Raw genomic sequence first — 20282 nt, 5'->3', positions numbered from 1 at the left:
TTCGCCTCCGCCCTGGGATCCCTGTCCAAGGGCGACCTAAAGAGCCCGCCGGCACTGGTCCCGCAGGCCCTGGCCCCTCCGAGCTGCTGAGGCGGGAGCTGCCAGCTTTTTGGAATTCCTAATCGCTCCTAGCCCCGGTGATTGGCTGTTCAGCTCTGACCCCACTTGGGCTGCCGCCTGGTTGGATAAAAAGGGAATCTCCTTGGGGCTCCAGAGCGTTAGACACCGGAGGGGGCACCTGGGACCAACTTCGCGAAGCGGGGAGCCCGGCGGGGGTTGGGGGGAGCAAAAGATCTGCGGCCTCAGCCCCTCCAAAGAACCGGGAGATGACGGGTAAAGCCGGGGAAGCGCTGAGCAAGCCCAAATCCGAGACAGTGGCCAAGAGTACCTCGGGGGGCGCCCCGGCCAGGTGCACAGGGTTCGGCATCCAGGAGATCCTGGGCTTGAACAAGGAGCCTCCTAGCTCCCACCCGCGGGCCGCCCTCGACGGCCTGGCCCCTGGGCACCTGCTGGCGGCGCGCTCGGTGCTCAGCCCCGCAGGAGTGGGCGGCATGGGGCTGCTCGGACCCGGGGGGCTGCCGGGCTTCTACGCGCAGCCCACCTTCCTGGAAGTGCTGTCTGACCCGCAGAGCGTCCACTTGCAGCCACTGGGCAGAGCGTCGGGGCCGCTGGACACCAGTCAGACGGCCAGCTCGGGTAGGTGAGGGCGAGGCTGTGCGGATGCCTGATTGCGGGCGAGACCAGGAGCCCCGCGCCGTCGGCTGTCGCCGGGGAGACAAGGCCTCCTTCGGGTGGAAAAGTTCGTGCGGGCCGAGGGGCGCAATCAGGGCCTGGACCCAGCCGGCCGGGGATCGGGACCCGGAACCCGCCGGGTTTCGGCCTCGGCATTTCTGACTGCTGCTCGGCTCTCCGTTCCCGCGTCTGGCCTGGCTTTGCCGCAGCGCTTTGTTGGGGTCCCACTGCACACTGGGTTCGGGGTGTCAGAACCCATGGCTCAGGGTCTCGGGCAGGCTGGAGGCCCCAGCTCCGAGGCTCCCCTGCAGCCCCCGCGCTCTGGAGCCGGATGCTGGTCCGTGCACTGGAGGCCCAGAAAGCGGGTGCCGGCTCTGGCCCCAGCCGGTGTCCAAAGTTGTCCTTTGCCTCCTCGTTTCTCCATTCCAGCCCTCTGAATTGCTCAGCTGGGGTTTATTTTTCACTCCACGAACTCGGAAAACCAGGCCACCATGGCAGGCAAAGCGGCCGCCATCCTATCCTACGTTAAGCGCCACGGTGTATCGGATCAGGTTCTTCTCCCGCTCGGGGACCCTGGACGACCTCGCCGCTCCCTGCTGGGGGCCACTTTGCTGGCGGTGTGTTCTGGCCCGCTCGGCCCACTGGCGATTGTGCGCTCTCGGCAATTCCCCCTGATTTTTCGTTTCCATTATTTTTATTTTTATTTGGAAGGGCAACGAAAAGTGTCACGTCACAGGTTCTCCGACCTCAAGAGGGGGCGCATTGTGTGTGCACCGCCAAAGCGGACAGTGACCCGGCAGCTCCCAGCCCTTCCCAGAGCCCGGCTCCCCGCGACACGGCTCCACTCCTTGAGGCCAACTTTCCTACCTGGGACGTCAGGGCTGCTGGCGCAGGGCAGGGCTCCGAGCCAAGAGCGCCGCTTCGGGTCCCTGTGACCCCCTGAGCCTCGCGCTCCCACCATCCCTGCCCCCGGGCGCGCTGGGGCCTTTGCCTCTTTTGCAACGAAATCTGTTCAAAACCTGCAAATTCAGGCGCTGACGTGGGTGGGGCCAGCTTGGGCTTGGGGATGGGGACAGAGGCCAGGGACTCTGGAGGGCTTCCGGGGAGACATCAAGCCCGCATGGCTCTCGGAGGGGGCTCCGGGTGGGGCCTTCGCGGGTTTCGGGCACCGTGGAGCGTTCTCCCCATTCTGCCGCATGTTCCTTCGCCTGCTTTTCAGATTCTGAAGATGTGTCCTCCAGTGACCGAAAAATGTCCAAATCCGCTTTAAACCAGACCAAGAAACGGAAGAAGCGGCGACACAGGTAAGGCTATCCATCCTCCTCTGTAACCCCCCCCCCTAATTCGGTCTTGGGTCATTCAGACCCTATTTTCGTGGATCCCAGATGTGAGGTCCCGGGCTGTGCCATGGCGGAGAGACCTGCGTTGTTTGCGGGAACCTGCCCGGGGCCCTGGCGTCCAGCCACACCGGATGAGGACGATGAGCTGCCGCTGAAGCAGCGGCCCCATTTGGGCTTTTTCTCCTCATTCTGCGGGAGAAAGGAGAGGCCCCAGTCTGGGCCAAACCGGCGCCCGAGAGGGCTTGGCGGTCCCTCCCAAGCACAATCTGAGAACCACGCAGACCTGGCGGCTGGCCTATCTGGGTTCCCACCTCCGCCCAAGCCGGTTCCTTCCCCCTGCCCCGCGCCCATTCCTCTCCCGCGGTCCCTGTCCTCTCTGCCAACTTCCCGGCTCTCTACTGGGGAGATGTACAGGGATGTCTGTACATCCCTGGAAACATTGGAACATTGGAAATGATGGAACATTTTCTTTCGACTTCTGCTCTTTTGTGCTTCTGAGTGTGTCGCTATCCTTCCATGAGCCTCAGTTTCCTCGTCTGTAAATGGGGCGTGTGTGGACTAGCTGGTCTCACCAGTCATAGCTGGAGGGGGGTGGGCTGCATTGGAGTCGAGATTAAAGAGTTGTTTTAAATGCCTTTACATAGACATTGCTTGCACAAAGTCAAAATTCAATAGGCTCTGAGAGGTATGGACTGAAAAGTAATTCGCCCTCCCCCTGCCCGCGCCCCCAGATCCTCGCTCCCTTCCCCTCAGCACCACTGCTACGGGTTCCTGGTGGAAATTCATGAGGTTTTGGATGAAAGAAAGGAGCGAGAAGCTGCAAAAATCTGCCAGTGTTTCTGCGAGTGCTGCTCAGGTGCTGCCTCTGCGTTCCTCCGCAGGCCGTTCCCCATCTCTTTCTTTCTCTCTCTTTCTTCTCCCAACCCCCGACCCAGGTGGGGCAGCCACAAGGTCACACTCCTTCTCCGGACATTTTCCCACTGGGGCGCTCCCCGGCTCCCAGTCCCGCCGCATTCTTTTCTCTGTCTCCTGAATTGTTATCAGCATGTTTGAACCCTCTCTCTCAGTGCTTTTCTGAGCCTGGCTCTTCCTTGGTCCTCTGAAACTCTATTGACCCCCGTCTTTTAAAACGGTGCTTCCTGACCTTTCAGGCCCTGCTTGAAAGAAAATGAATTTTGACTTGGTTTGCGGGACCTGGCTTCATTCCCCTCAGGCAGCTGTTTGTTTTGGCTTAGTTTATTTTATTTTAAACAGGAAACTTTTTTGTTAGTACAGTTCCCGATCCTTTTCCACATTCATTCATTCAACAAATACTCATTAAAATATCTCTATGCACCCATCTGGTCCTCAGGACAGTGATGTGGAGGGAGGACTCTGATCCTGCCATTCTAGTGGAATAGGTAGGGGAGTCCTGGAAAAAGACATTAAGAGCCCTGGAAAAAAAGCATCCCCCAAAACCCAGGGCGCTGGAAGGGCATCTGGACAGCTCACTGTGTGGTACTAAGAGATGGCTGACCCTCAACCCAAAGTCCATGCCTAAGGTCCCTGAGGCTCTGTCCTTAATCCCTCACCCTTTCTATCAGGGAACCTTTGGGGGCTTTGATGTGGGGGAGGGGTGAAAAACGACTCACCCACACTAAAGAATTAACCGCCTTGGGTTTGTCTCTTCTGGTGCGTGAAGGGAATAAATTATTGGAAAAGAAGATAACTATGACCGCTGGTGCGGTTTTTTAATTAGTAAAAAATGTTTTCCTGAGCTTCTCTCATTTGAGGATTTTGAGTAAGAGTCCCTGGAATCTGGTGATGAGAGATGGGCTTGTGTTTACCTCCTGGAAACAAACCAGGTTCAGCCCGACCTGGGGGTGGAGTGGAGATGGAAGAGCGGTGGTGACGGTCTTTGGGATTTTGCGCTTTAGTGAAAACTCGGCTCAAACCAGCGGAGCCAGAGGGGTCTGGGCTTCTGCCTCACCCAGGAGCAGAGTTTGGGTCCTGCGGTGGGGAGAGGGGACTCCCTGGAGTGCATGTCACCAACTGCATGCGACTGGCTCTGAGGTGGGACTGGGGGATTCGGGGGGACTTGAGTTTCGTTTTCGGTTTTTTCTTGAATGGGGACTCTTCCAAGTAGAAGCGAACACTTGAATGGCTCTAAGTGACCTTCAATGAGCTCTCCTCTTTGGCTTTGAACAGGCCACACTTCCTGTGTGCCTCAGTTTCCCTGGTTTTGAAAAAGACTCGAGTATTTTGATTGTTTATTTTGACGGTCTGTTCATGGGCCTTTCAGCAAGTGGCAAGAGAGAAAAAGAAAGTAATACAGGTTCGAAATTCTGGAGAATTCACCTTCTGTGTACATAAGAATTCCACATATCCTCCTCAAGAGAATAGACAAAACGATTTAGGATCAAACCAGTCGTTTTCTATGAAGAACGCGATCGCTCTTCCTCACACCCTCTCAGCGTTATCCCCGAGATACTAAATCCAGACTAGCAGGAGCAATGGTGTTGGGGAAGGAGAGGCGCCACAGTGACCTTCTGAGCCGCTGCGCTGGTCCCAGGGTCCAAGTCTTAGGGGGCGCAGCAAGGGATGAGCCAGGGCTGCAAGTTCAGCTGGTGGAAAGCGGACTATATTGCCTGTTGGCTTTTTGACAATGGTGCCGGATAAAGGCCACCTAAAACCTGATGAAATTAAAATCTCAAAAGAGGAGAGTTCATGTCTGTGAGTGGGTGCTCAGTGTGGATATTCAAAAAAGAGGTTCTGCAAACTCCCTAATATTAGAGGCAAAATTTTATGTGTTGGAAAACATTTATGTGCTTTTTTTGGGGGGGGGGAAGTACTGGGGCTTGAACTCAGGGCTTACACGTTGAACCACTCCATTGGCCCTTTTTTTTTGTGAAAGGTTTTTTTGAGATAGGGACTGGAGACCAATTTGAAGGGTGAAGCTGCATTTGACCTGGTGAATATTCAAACTTTATGGGGGGAGGGCAGGAAGCAGCATCTGGTGTGGCCTCCTCTTTCCATTTCGGGGGAGAAACAGGGGCTTTCTGTGGTCTTCGAAAACTTCCTCTTAACACCTTTTTCTGCAGAGCATTTCCAGAGAGATTCTCAGTGTGAAATGTCACTGCAGGTTGAAATGATGCCCTCACCCCAGAAGGACAGTATGAGCTGTGTCATCGTGTGTGTGTGTGTGTGTGTGTGTGTGTGTGTGTGTGTGTGTGAAAGAGAGAGAAGAGACAGAGAGAGAGAGAGAGAGAAGAAAAAAGATTGGGAGAGATTGTGTTGATTGTCTTGAACCACTCTGGGACTGGGCTCTATCCCCAAGGATAGGAGAGAGCCATTCTGTCCTCTCCAAGACAGGCATGTTTGGTTTCTGGGAACCTGAGTGTCCCATCTTGCTCCCCTCAGGACAATCTTTACTTCCTACCAGCTAGAGGAGCTGGAGAAGGCATTCAATGAGGCCCACTACCCAGACGTCTATGCCCGTGAGATGCTGGCCATGAAAACAGAGCTGCCGGAAGACAGGATACAGGTAACAGCCTCGAGCCCCTCAGGACTGTCGCCCTCTGCGGGGTCCCAGATACACATGATCCTGTCTCCTACCCCAACTAGGGGCATGAATTTGTCCATGGCCATGTCCTCAGGAAGAATGGTCTATTTAAGCAGACAGGTATTGGGTGAACACCTAACCATTTAAGGTGGGCACTGGGTGAGAGACAAGAGGCTCACAGATGTGCCTGGCTTGCTCTTCCAGATGTAGGCTGCCGAGGAGTACATCCTACATAGCCTGAGGGGGCCTGGTGATGACAGGTGGAGTTCTGGGTGGGTGCTGGCTCCTGAGCAGGGTCTCTGTCATGGTGGACATCTGTTCTAAGGCCAGAGGTGGATTCAGGCTACGTTGAACGGCTGTGAAGAAGATGGCTTTAGTCACTGACCAGTTCCACTTCCCCTTCCTCCCCTCCACTTCCTTCCCCATGAGGAAGACTTTGCCTCTCTCTTCTTACTCTCCATCTCCACCCCCAGCTGCAGCTCTTCACTCCCCTCACAACCAGGACCCTGCTGGTCCTGCCCTAATCTGCTTCATTACTTTTCCTGCTCTGTGCCAGGATGTAGTATGGAACATGTGCCTGTGAGTGGGTTTGTTGGTTGTTGTAGGGAGCCTCTGGCCTGGACCACCGTGTTCTTTGCTGTGATGGGAGTGGGGTCTCCCCGCAGCAGCGGGAGACCTTCTCCAGCCCCCAGGTGGAAGTGGGCTGCCAAATCATTTCTCTGAGAGAGGATGAAACCTAATAGCTTCAAAGGCAGTGCCTCTGTGACTGAAGAAGTGAAAACATTTCCAGAATTGCTGAGTTACCTCCTGGCTCTCAACCTTAAATGAAGGCTGCTCCTAGAGGTGGTCCAAAGGTGAATCCCTGCTGGTGCAGGGCTTCCTTTTTCTATACATATAACATATATACTTAGGGGTTTTTTTCTGGCAGTACTGGAATTTGAACTCAGGACCTCACGTTTGTTAGGCAGGTGCTCTACCACTTGAGCTATTCTGCCAGCCTCCTAAAGGGTGGGACTTCCTGAAACACTTCTGCTTTGCATTTCCTTCCCCTCCCCAATTGAGGTCCTTTGTGTTTCCAGGTGTGACTGTGCCAGGGTAGTGGTGATGTTGCGGGGGAGGGGCGGCTGGCTAGAGAAGGAACCAAAGAAGTTGTGTAAGTTATTCCAGAGTCTGGGAAACAAGGCAGTGAACTGCTTTTCTAAAAGAGCCTTCTTCTCCCTGGAAATCTATTAGGAATTTCAGCCCAAGGCTTTAGACATTGACACTACCAATAAGCGCAATTATTCATAAGCAGATTATGTTGGTGCATTACCCACAGTGGCCTGGAACTGTCCTCCCTCACCCAATTGGGTTCTAATGGTACTAGCCAAGTGTTGATTCTGAATCTTATAGGTACACGCACCTGTCTGCATGGGGTGGGCGACGTGTGTGTTGCAAGCCAAGTACTGGTCCATCTAGATGTGTGCAGTAACCCTTGCCTGGCCATTTCAAGTGGCTGTGGGGTCGCTGTTGACAGGCCCCACATTTGCACTCCCTACTGTAAGAAGGAACTGCTTGTCTCTTGCAGTGGGTTGTCTAAAATCTGTTTGGCTATGGTGGGGTGGGGGGTGGTTGAAACCTGCTGAACTTGGACTTGGGGGAAGGCTGCCCCTCCACAGCATTGCTATCCATGCCCCAGCAGGCTTCATTAAGTTGTCTGGAGAGTGTCTGTAGGGAGGTGTCGGAAGCCACTGGCACCAGCACAGCTGGGGGTGTGGAGTAAGGAGCCTCATTGCCCTGGGACTGTGCAGGTGGGCTATGGATTTGAGGGTACAGGAGAAATGGGGCAAGAGACCCTCAGACTCTTTGGGTGCCACATGGCTAAATGCTGTCCCCTTGAATATCTTCGTGATGATCATGTGATCCTGCCCCAAAGCAATTAATCAGGTGGCCTGGGAAAGGTCTTGGTGAGTATCAATAACAATTCCAGAGCAGTTTTCATGTGCCTGGTGATGTTCTAAATACATGATGTTCGCAGGAGAGCCAGGGTAGTGTAGTGGTTGGGGACACTCACTGCAGAGGCAGATTGCCCTGGTTCTCAGCGGGGTATCCCTTCCCAGAGGCTCCTAGCCCTTGTGTGTACAATGGCATGACAGTGGCACTCCCTAGAGGCAATGAACCACATGTGTACAGCGGTCAGAGCAGTGCTGGACATCTGCCCTGCTCTCTCAGATTCCTGTCTGGTTTCCTTAAATTCTGGTGACAACTAGTAAGGTAGAGACAAGTAGCCTTTAGAATCAAAAAAGTGGAGACACAGCAGCTTGTTGTACAGGATTTGAGGTTGGAATCAGGTGTGAATTTAAAGTCCATCCTTCCTCCTCCTGGCGTTGGGTTTGAAGACTTGCTTTGACTTGAAACTGGAGGAAGAGGAGGTTTGAAGTCAGGAGGGAGCTGTAGCACATCTTCATCACAATCATCAATGGTTCTTTAAATAGCAGGCACTGTTCTAAAAAGCAAAACAAAACAAAAGCCCCAAATTTACTCCTAGCAAAAAAAATTTGTAGTTTTTTTTGTTTTTAAGTGGCTGGTCTTTATTAGCTTCATAATTCACCTCTCCAGCCCAACAAAACTAGTTTTCGAATGGGCAAATTCATGTGCATGAGTTCAAAAGGGTGAAAAATAAATCTTCCCTCGCCAGCAGCCCTCCAGTGGTAAGCAGTGTCTTCTGTGTCCTCAGAATGCCCCAGTAGCTAGGGACTATTGTTCCCATTACCTTGGGAGGAGGCAGTTGAGGCACAGAGGCCACACTCCTTTCAGACTCTGCACCTCTTTCTTCATCATTTCCCCTCAGCATGCAGAGGGACCAATGCCTCTGAAGGTGGATGAACAGCTACCACTCCAGTACTTACTCCAGGGCCAGTCCCCTCCCCGTCCCAGGCTTGGGTCAGAGGTATGTGTGTGGTGTGTGTGTGTGGTGTGTGAGTGGAGGAAGAGGGGAGTTACTAGTGGTTCCAAGTCTGGAGCTAGAAATTCTCCAGATAGAATGAAATGGTAATTGGCTTGGTTTGGTTTGCAGTAGTGGGGATTGAACCCAGGTCCTTGCATATGCAAGGTGAGCACACTACCACTGAGCTACACTGGAATGGTGATTGAATGGTTGTCAAGGACCCACCTGTTACTTCTGGCCTGAGACCCATCAGTTATGGCAGAGGTCCAGCTACTTCCTATGTCTGGGTCTCAGCTTCTTATCTGAGAAAGAAAGAGGTGGACTGGCTTCATCAGGGCTACCTCACCAGACCCTGGGGCTGCCATTGATGGGATGGGGTGCAGGTCAGATGGCATTTAACAGTCCCAGGTGACCACTGGGGAGCATAACTGTGCTGTTCCAAGCCATGTAACCCACTAGGTATATCTGAGGAGAACTCAGGGCCTTCACCTTGAGCCACTCCACAGCCCTTTTTGTGATGGGTTTTTCAAGATAGGGTCTTGCAAACTATTTGCCCAGGTTGGCTTCGTACCACGATCCTTCTGATCTCTGCCTACTGAGAAGCTAGAATTACAAGCGTGAGCCACCAGTGCCCAGCTCAAATGACTCCTTTGTAAAATAATAATAACACTTTTCTAACCATTGGCTTCATACAGTAGTGTGATTTGGGGAATTTATTAATTTCTCACCACTTCCCAGATATTAAGTGACTTCTATGCCTTGTGGCCTTTCATCTTCACAACACCAGATTAGTCAGGGGTTACTTTCACCCATTTTCTGGATGAGGATACTGAGGTGCTGAGAGGTGAAGTCAATAAAATATCAGGGTTCAAACCCAGTACTTGATTGCTACCACATGAGATGCAATACATTTAAATGTGAATGCCTATCTATAGCCATTGATCACTGTATTGATCAGTGCAAATGGCAGGCCAGGCCTCACCTTGCAGCTCTCTGGGATGTGGTACACTGCTGGGGGAAAAAGTCTGAGAGTCCCCACACAGCTTTTTTTTTTTTTATTTTTGGTGAGGCTGGAGTTTGAACTCAGGGCTTTGTGCTTGCAAAGTAGATACTCCAGCTTCTGCTGGAGCTCACCGGCACCCGGCTGCTCTGGTTATTATTGAGATGGAGTCTCCCTAACTTTTTTGTCTGGGTAGACCTCAAACCAAGATCCTCCAGATCTCTGCCTCCTGAGTGGCTGTGATTGCAGGCATAAGCTACCATGCTCAGTTAGTTTTCCTCTTTTAAAGTGCTCCCCACCCAAGGGGAAGGACCAGTGTTAGGAAGTTATATTACAGAAGTTAAAAGACATTTGTCTGGATGGGAAACAGTTTGCAGTATCTTAGACCAGGATTCTTATTAGCATCTCCAGGGCAGCATTTAAGAATACCCACATGGGGACCCTATACTCAGTTAACTGGTTCTGAGTAGAGCTGTAGCATCTGTGTTTTAAATCTCTTCAGCTGATTCTGTATGCAGTCAGTGTAAAAAGCACTGGTCAGAGGCTCAGGGTTTTAAGTGAGTTAATATGAGTGGAAGAAACTGGAGTTTGGGGTAACAGGAGTGGAATAAGGAAGGAAACGAGGGTCAGGATGCCAGGAAGGATGTTGCTGGAGCTACCTGGAAATGTGGGTAGAGCTGCCCCCTAGTGGAGATCAGAAGCTGCAGCAAGGCCGGGCTTCTCTGAGCCTCTGGCCAGGCTGGAAGGAGCAGGTTGAAATATGGGGTCAGAAGTGCCTAGTGGCTGTGAAGTGCTACATCATGCCAGCAGTGAGCCCAGACTCATCAGCTTCCAGCCAGAGGAGAGGAAGGAGGCTGGGTGAATGTGATCGATGCTTCCACATGGCGGAGAAAGCCAGGCCTGATGGCTTGTGACAAGACTGGAAGGAAGGAAGGAAGGAAACTGGACATGTGATGCAAGCTTGAGATCCCAGGGTGTGGGAGGTGGAGGCAGAAGAATTGTGAGTTTGGGGCCCAAGTGGAGCTACACAGCAAACCCTGTCTCAAAAAAAAAAAAAAGATTGAAGACAAGCTTGGTGACCAGAGTTTGAAAATGGTACCTATCATGCAAGGAGTGATTCTAGAAAGACCACAGAAGGTCCCCTAGGAGACTGCTGTCTTCCCTTGAGGGCAGGAGAGCACGGGGCATGTTGTCTTGCAGGGATGCCAGGACAGGAGCCAGCAAAGTGAGAACTATGTAATGACACCAGGACAAGGAGAGCCTTGAGGTATGGCCACAGCCTCCCGCATTGGTCCCCACACAGTGAGAGGAGGAGCTGGCAGAGTGGCCTGGCCTGCTAGCTGTGTATCCTGTAGCAGAAGAGCATGCAGTACAGGAAGTCTTTCCCGGGGCCATCCACCAGGGAGGCACAGGTACCCTCAGCCACTGCAGAGGCCCTGCCACACACTGCTAATAGATAGTGAGGGGCCCTCCCGCTAGGGCTTCCTGAGCACTGCCGGGAACCCCCTCTGGTGGGCAAATGTACCAGGAAACCTATGCTCCTTCCTGAGTCATATGAACCTCCCTTATTGCCTTTGCCTGGGACTCCAAACTTGGTGAGCCTTGGTGTCACCTTGGCACCTCTCTCAGCCACTCAGTGCCCTGACATGTAAAGCATGGCTCTGGTGCTCACTGCGACCAGATTCCATGAGAGAGGAACTGTCTTCTAGAAAGTGGGCCATCAGGAAAATGAGAGGACTCTGAGAAATCTTATGGGCTTCTCAGAACCAAAAGCCCAAATAGAAAAGGGTCCTAGCTGGGCGCCAGCAGCTCACACCCATACTCCTAGCTACTTGGGAGGCTGAGATCAGGAGGATTGGAGTTTGAAGCCAATCAGCCAACTAGTTTGTCTCCAAAATAGCTAGAGAAAAGTGGGCTGGAGGTATGGCTCAAGTGGTAGAGTGCCTGCTTTGGAAGGTTGAAGTCCTAGGTTCAAACCCCAGTCCTACCGGGGTGGGGGGGAGAAAGCCGGAGTGGGGGGCATGCTGGAAGGCATAGCCTCATTCCACAGTGCCTTTGTCCAGAGTTCATCAGATCTCAGGTGGGCGTGTTCTAACTTATTCCATGCCAGTCATTTTCCACCCACCATTTTATTTAATTTTCTCAGCACACCTGCCAGGAGGTGCTGTCGCAGGGCAGTGAGGAGCCAAAAGCTCAGGGAAGCTATGGAATGAATGTGCCCCTGGCTGCCAGAGCCTCTGAACCAGAGCTGGTCACAGGGACAGGCTCTGTGGGGTTCACCGGTGTTTGGGCTTTGAAGGCCTGGACTATATTAGAATGTAGGGAGAGTTTGTGGGGGGCATTTGTTTGGCTTCCCAGATGCCTAGAGGGGACACTAGAAGCTGTCTGTATTAAAGTATTAAGCCCAAGAGCTGGAGTATGGCTCAGTGACAGAGCGATTGCCTGTGTGCAAGACCCCAGGTTCAGTCCCCAGCACTGGAAAAAAAATTGAATCCTGGAAGTTAACTCTGCCCTTTCCCCCTCCTACTGGACTCGCTGTCATTATTTACTTATTTATTTATTTATTGGTGATACTGGGGTTTCAACTCAGGGCCTCATATTTGCTAGGCAGCCACTCTTGCCACTCTGTCAGCCCTTTTTTTGTGTTGAGTATTTTTGAGATAGGGTCTCATGAACTATTTGCCCAAACTGGCTTTGAACCATAATCCTCTTGATCTCTGCCTCCTGAATAGCTAGGATTACAGGCATGAGCCACCAGCGCCAGCCTTGCTGTCATTACTATTATTTATCAGAGGGGCAGGTAATGCCATTGATAAACTTGCCCTCTGGGCAGGCTCCCGTTGATTTTCTGTGCCTCTGGTGAACCCTAATAGCATTTATTGAGCACCTTCTGTATCAAGCACTGATTTTAGACCCTTTCACTAATTTCATTTAATCTTGAAAACAACCCTGAAATGTAGATACAGTTACCTTAGGGCTTTGGTTCCAGCCTTCCCCTCAGGGATGCTCAAGTCCTTTATATAAAATGGCAGAGAACTGGTGATGTAACTCAGTGGCACAGCACTTGACTAGTGTGTGAGGCCCTGGGTTTGAGTCTTAGCACAGTAAAAAAAAAAATAGTACTTGTACATAGTCTATGTATACTTTAAATAATCTCCAGGTTCCTTATATACCTCGTACAATGTAACTAGGTGTTATAATGCACTATTTAGGGAATAATGACACACAAAAGAGTCTGTACATGTTCAGTACAGGTGCAATTTTTTTCAAATACTTTGAGTCCGAGGTTGAACCTGTGTACTCTTGTTTTTGGTTTGAAGAGTGTAAAGACTGCAAGAAGTTGAGAAATGTGTCACACAGAAGTTTTCCAGAGCAGGGAATTCCAGGTTGGTATTAGCTAAACTCAATGCTCCTTGTAACCTTGTAAGCTCTGCACACCTGCTGGTTGCTTCCAGGAAGGGGAGAGAAAGCTATTAGGGTTCATTCTAATCCCTGTCTACTCCCTCTGAGGCAATCACAGTTTCCCTGCCAACTGTCCTAAAACAAAATGGTTCTGGCTGTCCAGGTTTCCTCCATAAATTGGAGCAGCATCTGGTCTTTGCAGAGAGCCAGGCATTCCGGGAGCCCATAACGGGGGTCAGGATGCTTCTTGGTTTGCGTAACCAGCTGGCACCAGCCCCCCTAGGAGAGTGTCTGTGGGCAAAGGCTGCCCATATTAGGAGATCCAGAAAAATGGCTCTGTTTATAAGCCTCAGAACAGATCCCGGAAATGGTTCCCCTTCTTTAACTTCTTGAAATGCTGTTTCCATCTGACAGCCCTGTCCCATCTCCAGTACCAAGGAATGCAGCTTCCCAAGCATTCAGAGCGGGGTGGGTTGGGGTGTTTCTGTAATTGCACAGCCCACAGCGCCTTCCCTAGAAGCCTTAAATCCAAACCACTGAAAACAGAAAGTTCTTCCCTAAGTTAGGCATGGAAACCCATTTGGTGGCCACAATTGGACCAGTGTACAGCTTATTTATCCCTCTTAGTGTGCTTGTGTACGTTTTGCTACAGAAATCAAAACTGATGGGAGGATTTTTATCGGGTGCTGCTGGTGCAGGGTATATGCATTACATATAAAATTCTAACACATCTTCCAGGCTGGCCCAGGTGTTCCTGCTGAGGGGTTGTGGTCTTGTGGCCTTGTAATGTCCCATACTCAAACAGGAGAGGTCATCTCCTGGCCAGGGAGCAGATAGCTTTGCTTCTACTCATATTCTTGGTGCCTGGAATTCTGTCATCAGGAGTCCATTTCTTTATTGTCTTCCCTGCGGGTGAAGAAACCAGAAATCATTTACACTTGCATGTGGATTAGTCCTTTTAGATTTTGCCTCTGGGAGAAGGCAGCTTGAAGCAAGTGGTTGGGAGGGAGATGGGACAGGAGGTCCCAGACAAGCTGCAGGCCCTGGGTGGGGTGAACAGTGGGCACACATCCTGCAGAACAAGGAGGAGATCTAAATGCAGCAGCGTGGGCCGGGCCAGGACCAAAGCTGAGTAGGCGGCATTCATGGCTTACAGCTCTCCGCTCTGTAGTGCGTGGAGGACAGCCATCTGGTGGCCTTCAAATTATATAAATCCTTTCCTTGACAGGGGTCACCCAGAGCAGGGACTACAAGGAGGCCTTGCTTCCCAGTCCTAAGCAGGAACTGCAGGTGCCAAACGGTGGTGGCAGAGGTGCTGCCCTTGGAGCCATCTTCACCTGAGGTGGGACAGGTGATGGCTTTGTAACATCGCTGGCCATGGTGCAGGTGGAGAGACCCAGGGAATGTGAAGACTCCCATTTTTATTTGCGAAGGGAAACATGTCAAAACAGGGCTGCACGCATTTGTGTTAACTTAAAGATGCGCATGGACGTGGCGGTGTTTCCGAGCCCGGGTACAGCGTCCCAGTGGCCGCGGGACTGTTCGGGGGCCAACCCGGTGCGCCCCCTACCGGCTGTGGCCCGCCTTGCGCCATGGCAGATTCCGGCTGCCGCGTGGCGCCCGGTACTCCCTGCGCCACCTGGCGGCGGCAGCGGGAACCTCGTGATGGCGAGGAGTCGTAGCCCCGCGGGCCCCAGTCTCCGGCTCCCCGCGGCCCCGGCTGCAAAGGGTTAAGCTGTCAGTGGCGCGATGTTAAACAGGTGTCAAAGGCGCCCCATATATCTGCAGATTGAAATCAAATTCTTTGCCGTATAAAAAGATAAATTACCCAGGCGCTGCCGCGCGTCCCACTCATCACGCCAGCGCCAGACGGCAAGCAATTTTTTTTTTTAATGTGCTAACGACCTAATCAAGCAATCAAGTCGGAGAAGATTGCAGAGTGACCGGGGCAGCCATCTGCCGGCGAGCCCCGCATTCATTCCCGCGCCCCTCGCGGGGCGGGGGGCTGGGGAGGGAGCCGCTGGGGTGGGGGTGGGGAGGAAGAGGAGGGGGGAAATCCTAAACAAATTAACACCCAATTTTCCCCGTCTAATTAGTTAAATGAGAAGTGTTTGGGGTCCCTCGGGGAGGGGGAGAGGCTCGCGGCAAGGCGAGCGCTGCCTCCCCAGCATTAATTAGTGCGGGTCAATGCTTCGGCTCCCGGGAGAGCAGCCGCTTTAATTTCCCGTGATATTTCAGTGCCTGAGGCCCATCGATTCAAACTGAAATTAACTTATTTTTCAATCAGCCCAGAGCTGCCCCTGGGGGTGACTCTTCTTTTGCCGCCTCCTGAATAGAGCCGGAGCAATTTTTCATCAAAAGCTGATACCTTGGCCGCCCGGGAGGGGGAAGGGCCCTGTGGGAAGGGCGGGGGCGCCCGAGGCGAGGGAGTGGAAATCACCCAGGAAATGGATGGAAAAGGATGGATTTTCCGCAGCCCGCCTCTATCTACCTCCCACCCCCCACCCCACCCGCCCACTCCCCTGGGGCGCTCTCCCCTAGGATCGGTGCTGCCCCAAGGACAAAAAGAGACAAGAAGCGCCTGCACCGGTTTTCAGTGGGCCTGGTCCCTGAGGGATACTGTCAGCTGCTGAAGTCTCAGGAAAGCTTCTTTTTGGGAAACCAACAAATCCTCCCAGAACAGGGCTGGAATCTCCCACCAGGAAGTTACACACACTCCCAGCTCTCCTCTCACACCTTGTAGAAGTTTGACTTGTTCTCTGACTCAGGGGTGCTACTCAGTTCCCCCAAAATTCCATTCAGAGTTAGGCCAGAATGGCAGGGAGAGTATATGGAGGGCCAAAGCAGCATGGCAGGACTCAGTGGGACAGAGCTGGCTTCCTGACACCAGCCTCCAAGAGCACTTAACTGCCTGGGGCTTCAACCTCCCTCCAGATCTCTGGTAGAGGGGCCGTGAACAAGTCCATCAACTCTGGGCGTTTGTCCTTTTGCAGAATATATCCCTTGCACCACCTTCTGTTTATGCATGGCAGGTGTGAACACCCGTGAGACAGCTACAAGAGCCAGGCCACACTGGATGCCACTCACCTTCAAGGCCCTATCCCAGAGGCATCCCTAGTCTATCTCCCTAGAACTGCTTTGACTGTAACAGAAAAGGGACCCATTTTGCACATCATATTCTCACAGGATTTGGTTTCCTCCTTCTGAACGCCCCTGAGTTTGAGGAACACTGGGGACACCAGGGGTGGAGGAGCTGGGGTAAGAACATCCTGCTGAGGAAATCTTGGCTCCAGGAAGACAGGGGTAAGGACCTCGGGGCAAGAACTTCTCAACGCATGGCCCTCACCCGCTCTTCTGCACTGGCAGGTCTGGTTCCAGAACCGCAGAGCCAAGTGGAGGAAGAGAGAGAAGTGCTGGGGCCGGAGCAGTGTGATGGCGGAGTATGGGCTCTATGGGGCCATGGTGCGGCACTCCATCCCCCTGCCAGAGTCCATCCTTAAGTCAGCCAAGGATGGCATCATGGACTCCTGTGCCCCATGGCTACTGGGTAAGAGCCCGCACTCTCCTTGGGGCCCTGCCCCTGTGGTGAGGAGAGCGGGCTCCCTCTGTTAGCGAGAGAGGACAGACACTGGGGTAGGGAGACCAGCAGTCTAATGGGAGAGGGACCCTCCAAAGCAGGCCTCCCAGTCTACACCGGGGACTCAGGCAGGGAGGGTCTGGGCCTGGTGTCTACCCTTATACCTATTTACTGGAGGCCAAGGGCTCTCATCCTGCACAAGTCCCTGACTGTAGTTCTTTCCTCCTGTGAGGAGGGTGTGGCTATTGTGTCCTTACCTCCCTTCCCTTGGTGGCATATGGTGAATGTAACAGCCCCTTCTTGAGGGCTGAGGGGACCCCTAGGTCCCTTTGGTCATCACTCTAGCTTTGCCCAAAGAATTCCTTTCTTCCAAATACCTTTACCTGCCATTTTCCCCTGCCCGCCACCCGGGCCTTTGTCTGATAACAGCATCAGCTTATCTTGGGGTTCTAAAGTCTGGAATTCCAGGACAGAGGGATGGAGGAATATGTGCTTTGTCCTGAAGGGACAGACAGGCTGTGCCCAAGGGGGCAAGTGCCAAAGGGTTTGGTGTGGAGAAGTCCTCTGTAGGCCTGGTTCCCAGCTGTTAGCCTGCAACCCCACTCCGTCAGCCACCCTGCCCATGCCCTAACCCTCGTCCAGCCCTGGGATTCGTGTGTCTGTGGTGTGTGAAGTAAGGCTTTCTGCTCGTCCTTAATTCTGGCCTCTCTCTATCTTTGCTGTTTTCAGTTCAAGATGGCTTTCCCAGGCGCTTTTCTAAACCCGAATACCAACAATTCTTTTTAGGGATGCACAAAAAGTCGCTGGAGGCAGCCGCTGAGTCGGGGAGGAAGCCCGAGGTGGAACGCCAGGCCCTACCCAAGCTCGACAAGATGGAGCAGGAGGAGCGGGGCCCGGATGCCCAGGCAGCCATCTCCCAGGAGGAACTGAGGGAGAACAGCATCGCGGCCCTCCGAGCCAAAGCTCAGATGCATAGCACCAAGGTGCTGGGGACTGTGTCTGGACCAGACAGCCTGGCCCGGAACGCCGAGAAGCCAGAAGAGGAGGAAGCCATGGATGAAGACAGGCCAGCTGAGAAGCTCAGTCCACCACAGCTTGAGGACATGGCTTAGGTCAAGGGGTGGTGGCCCTGGAGCCCCAAGACTCTAGTCCTCTTGGGGCCTGTGGTGCTGGGAGGTTCTCTCTGAGGCAGGGCCAGGCCTGATTTCTGCCACCCTCCCCTGCTCCACAGGCCCTCCGTTACCCCCGTCACCTCCAGGCACAGGTCAGTTCTGGTCTTGGCTTTGGACCATGCTGAGATAACCTGGACCTAGTTTTGACTCTCCAGCATCCTCCTCCTCATACCAACATCCCTGCCTCAGAAGCCTTCTTGCTGCCCCAACCATCTCCTCGAGCCCGGGTCACTCAATCCCTTAGCCACTCTTGCTGTCCACAGCCGCCTCTTATTCTCTGTGCTCTGACTGTAGAGAGCCCTCCTTCCCGGCTCAGTGCCCCTCCTGAATTCCGCTAGGCCCATGGCTACGGTCTGTTGCTACAAACATATGGCCTGCCACAGCTGTGACATGAGGACCTGCACTTCAGATCCAATGTCCTGAGCACCCCAGTCCTCAGCAAGTCTTCTCCCTGCCTCAGCCTACCCATTCAGCAGGGATGGGCCTGCTGCGTAAATATCCTGCTCTGTAGGCCCAGAAGCAACTTCCACATCTTTTCCGCCCCCACCAGTGGTGTCCAGATTCCGGACTAAACATAGGCCCCTCTGCCACTCTGTCTCATGTTTTGCTGTGGTCACCCTCAGGAACCTGTACTCTCTCCACCCAGCCTACCCCATGGGCTCCTCCCCAGCACAGGTGCCAACACCACGTGTAGCAGGTCCAGTCCCTGTGCCCTGCAGGGAGGGGGCACTTCTTTTCACTACTATGGCTCACTGCACCGCTGGGCAGCCCAAAGCCTTTATCCAGAGCCCTTGGGAACCTGGGCCTGTGTTCTGAGGCATTCTGGACTCTTCCCCATATGCTGCTTGTGGCCTTGACTTGCTGTGCAAGGCACCCTTCCCCAGAGCTTCTTGCCAGCTGTTGGTTCAATGCGCCTGCCTTGGAGAAACCCAGTACAGCTAGGAATCACAGACCTGGCCTCAGCTTGACCCAGGCATCCTTAAGAAGCCAAGTCTGGAGTGCGCCAGGGCTATAAATCTTCATCAAAGAGGATCACAAGGAGGGATGGGAAAAGGCTCAAAAGAAAGCAAGGCAGAGACCAGTGTGAGCCCAGACTAAGCTTCAGGCACTCATTCCTTCATGCCAGGTGTATGCTGGGAAGCACTTCCCCTACAATAAGGCAGGAGCCATGTTGGACTAAGGGACTGGAGCTTTTTCTGTTCGCTTTGGAGTGGGCCCTTCCATAACAATGGGCTCTCTGCAGCTGCCCCCTGCACTTAACCTTTTGCATTAGGAATGGGTACACATAGCTTTATAGAACCTGCTGTACCCATATTCCCAGGCCTGGCATGAGACCCCCCAACCCCTACCCCATGACATTTCCTTCTATCATTGCACCCACCTTTGCAGGGAAAACTTTGCAAGAGAAAGGCCTGAGACAGTGAGTTGCAATTTTAATTCTATATTGAAAATTGATTTCTTCTTCGTTCCAATCATGGACTCTCCCCTCCCCACCAAGTTCTTGTCTTTGTCCTCTGTTGGTTTGAAATGTTAGACTGTAGCCCTTGTGTGTAAATAATGTACATAGGGTGAGAAGAAAGAAACTTGATCTTGAGGTGTTTGAAGTAAGGAACTGTAATAACTTCTAGGTACTCTAAATCTGTGATTTCTGTGCCATTTTCTGTAAAGATCCAAGAAAGAATAAAATCAATGTAAAAACAGCTGGGGAGGGATGCAGGAGTCCTCCATGGGTAGGGATGCTGTGTGTCTGTGTATATAGGTGACATAAAAAATAAATCTGGGGTATGATGTGATGGTGCATACCTGTAATCCCAGCACATAGGAGGCTGAGATAGGAGGATCACCAGGCTGGCCTGGGCTACATAGTGAGATCCTATCTCAAAAAAACAAAAAAGTAAATAGGCAAAATATTTTTAGGTCTAAACTAGGTCCCTCTTTCAAAACTACTCCAAATGTTGAGGAACAAGTGGCCTGCCTCTCTCAGCTAAACTGAGATTACCCTTCAACAAGACATTTGTCACTGTTATGGGATCCTCCTCCACAGCAGGCCGAACTTAAACCTGCCAACCACAGAGCCCCTGAGTTATTATCCTAGTCTCCACACAGTTGATCACATTAACCTTTCTTTCTGGTACTTACTTATAAGCCACCCCATTCCCTCTGCTCACAGACCACCTGGGCCCCCGGGAACATGGACTTCCTTCCTTCGGTGTACACCTGTGCACTTGCACATCCTACCTTCCACCTGAACAAATGTGAAAGTAGGACTGTCTGCAATGGACAATGAGATTATGCTAAATCCCTGTGGAAGAGGAGGGGACTGAACGAGAAGCAGGGGAAGGAAGGCCGTGTGAAATTGCCTGCAGAGAGCTGTGACTTGCCACTTGATGATGTCTTGAATGGAATTACAAGATGAGGGAGTGCAGTAAGCAGACTGGATAGGTTGTATTTGAGCTTCTGGCTCAAGAATCTCAGAAGATTCTCTCAAATTGGTTCAGCTGTGAACTCCCTCGACGTGGAAGTTTCTGGCAGCCCATCAAATAAATGACAGGAGGCGGTAGCACCTGTACCCTGGATGTGACCTCTACGACT

At 52.5% G+C, this 20282-nt stretch overlaps 1 protein-coding gene across 2 annotated transcripts; it reads left to right on the top strand.

Annotated features, from left to right (window-relative positions):
* Positions 1-326: 326 nt before the first annotated feature.
* On the top strand, positions 327-19101 carry Vsx2 (visual system homeobox 2). Of its 2 annotated transcripts, none has more exons than XM_020166732.2 (5): positions 327-696; positions 1952-2036; positions 5472-5595; positions 16308-16488; positions 17305-19101. In XM_020166732.2, exons 1-5 carry the CDS (start codon positions 327-329, stop codon positions 17628-17630), a joined length of 1086 nt encoding a protein of 361 aa, XP_020022321.1. In that variant the 3' UTR covers positions 17631-19101. The 2 variants fall into 2 exon arrangements, with proteins under 2 accessions (XP_020022321.1, XP_020022320.1); XM_020166731.2 differs by having other exon boundaries at positions 17248-19101.
* Positions 19102-20282: the final 1181 nt, after the last annotated feature.

The sequence above is a fragment of the Castor canadensis genome, chromosome 3 (genome assembly GCF_047511655.1).
Source record: "Castor canadensis chromosome 3, mCasCan1.hap1v2, whole genome shotgun sequence".
Lineage (NCBI taxonomy): Eukaryota > Metazoa > Chordata > Mammalia > Rodentia > Castoridae > Castor > Castor canadensis.
This window is presented reverse-complemented; position numbering and strand designations above follow the sequence as displayed.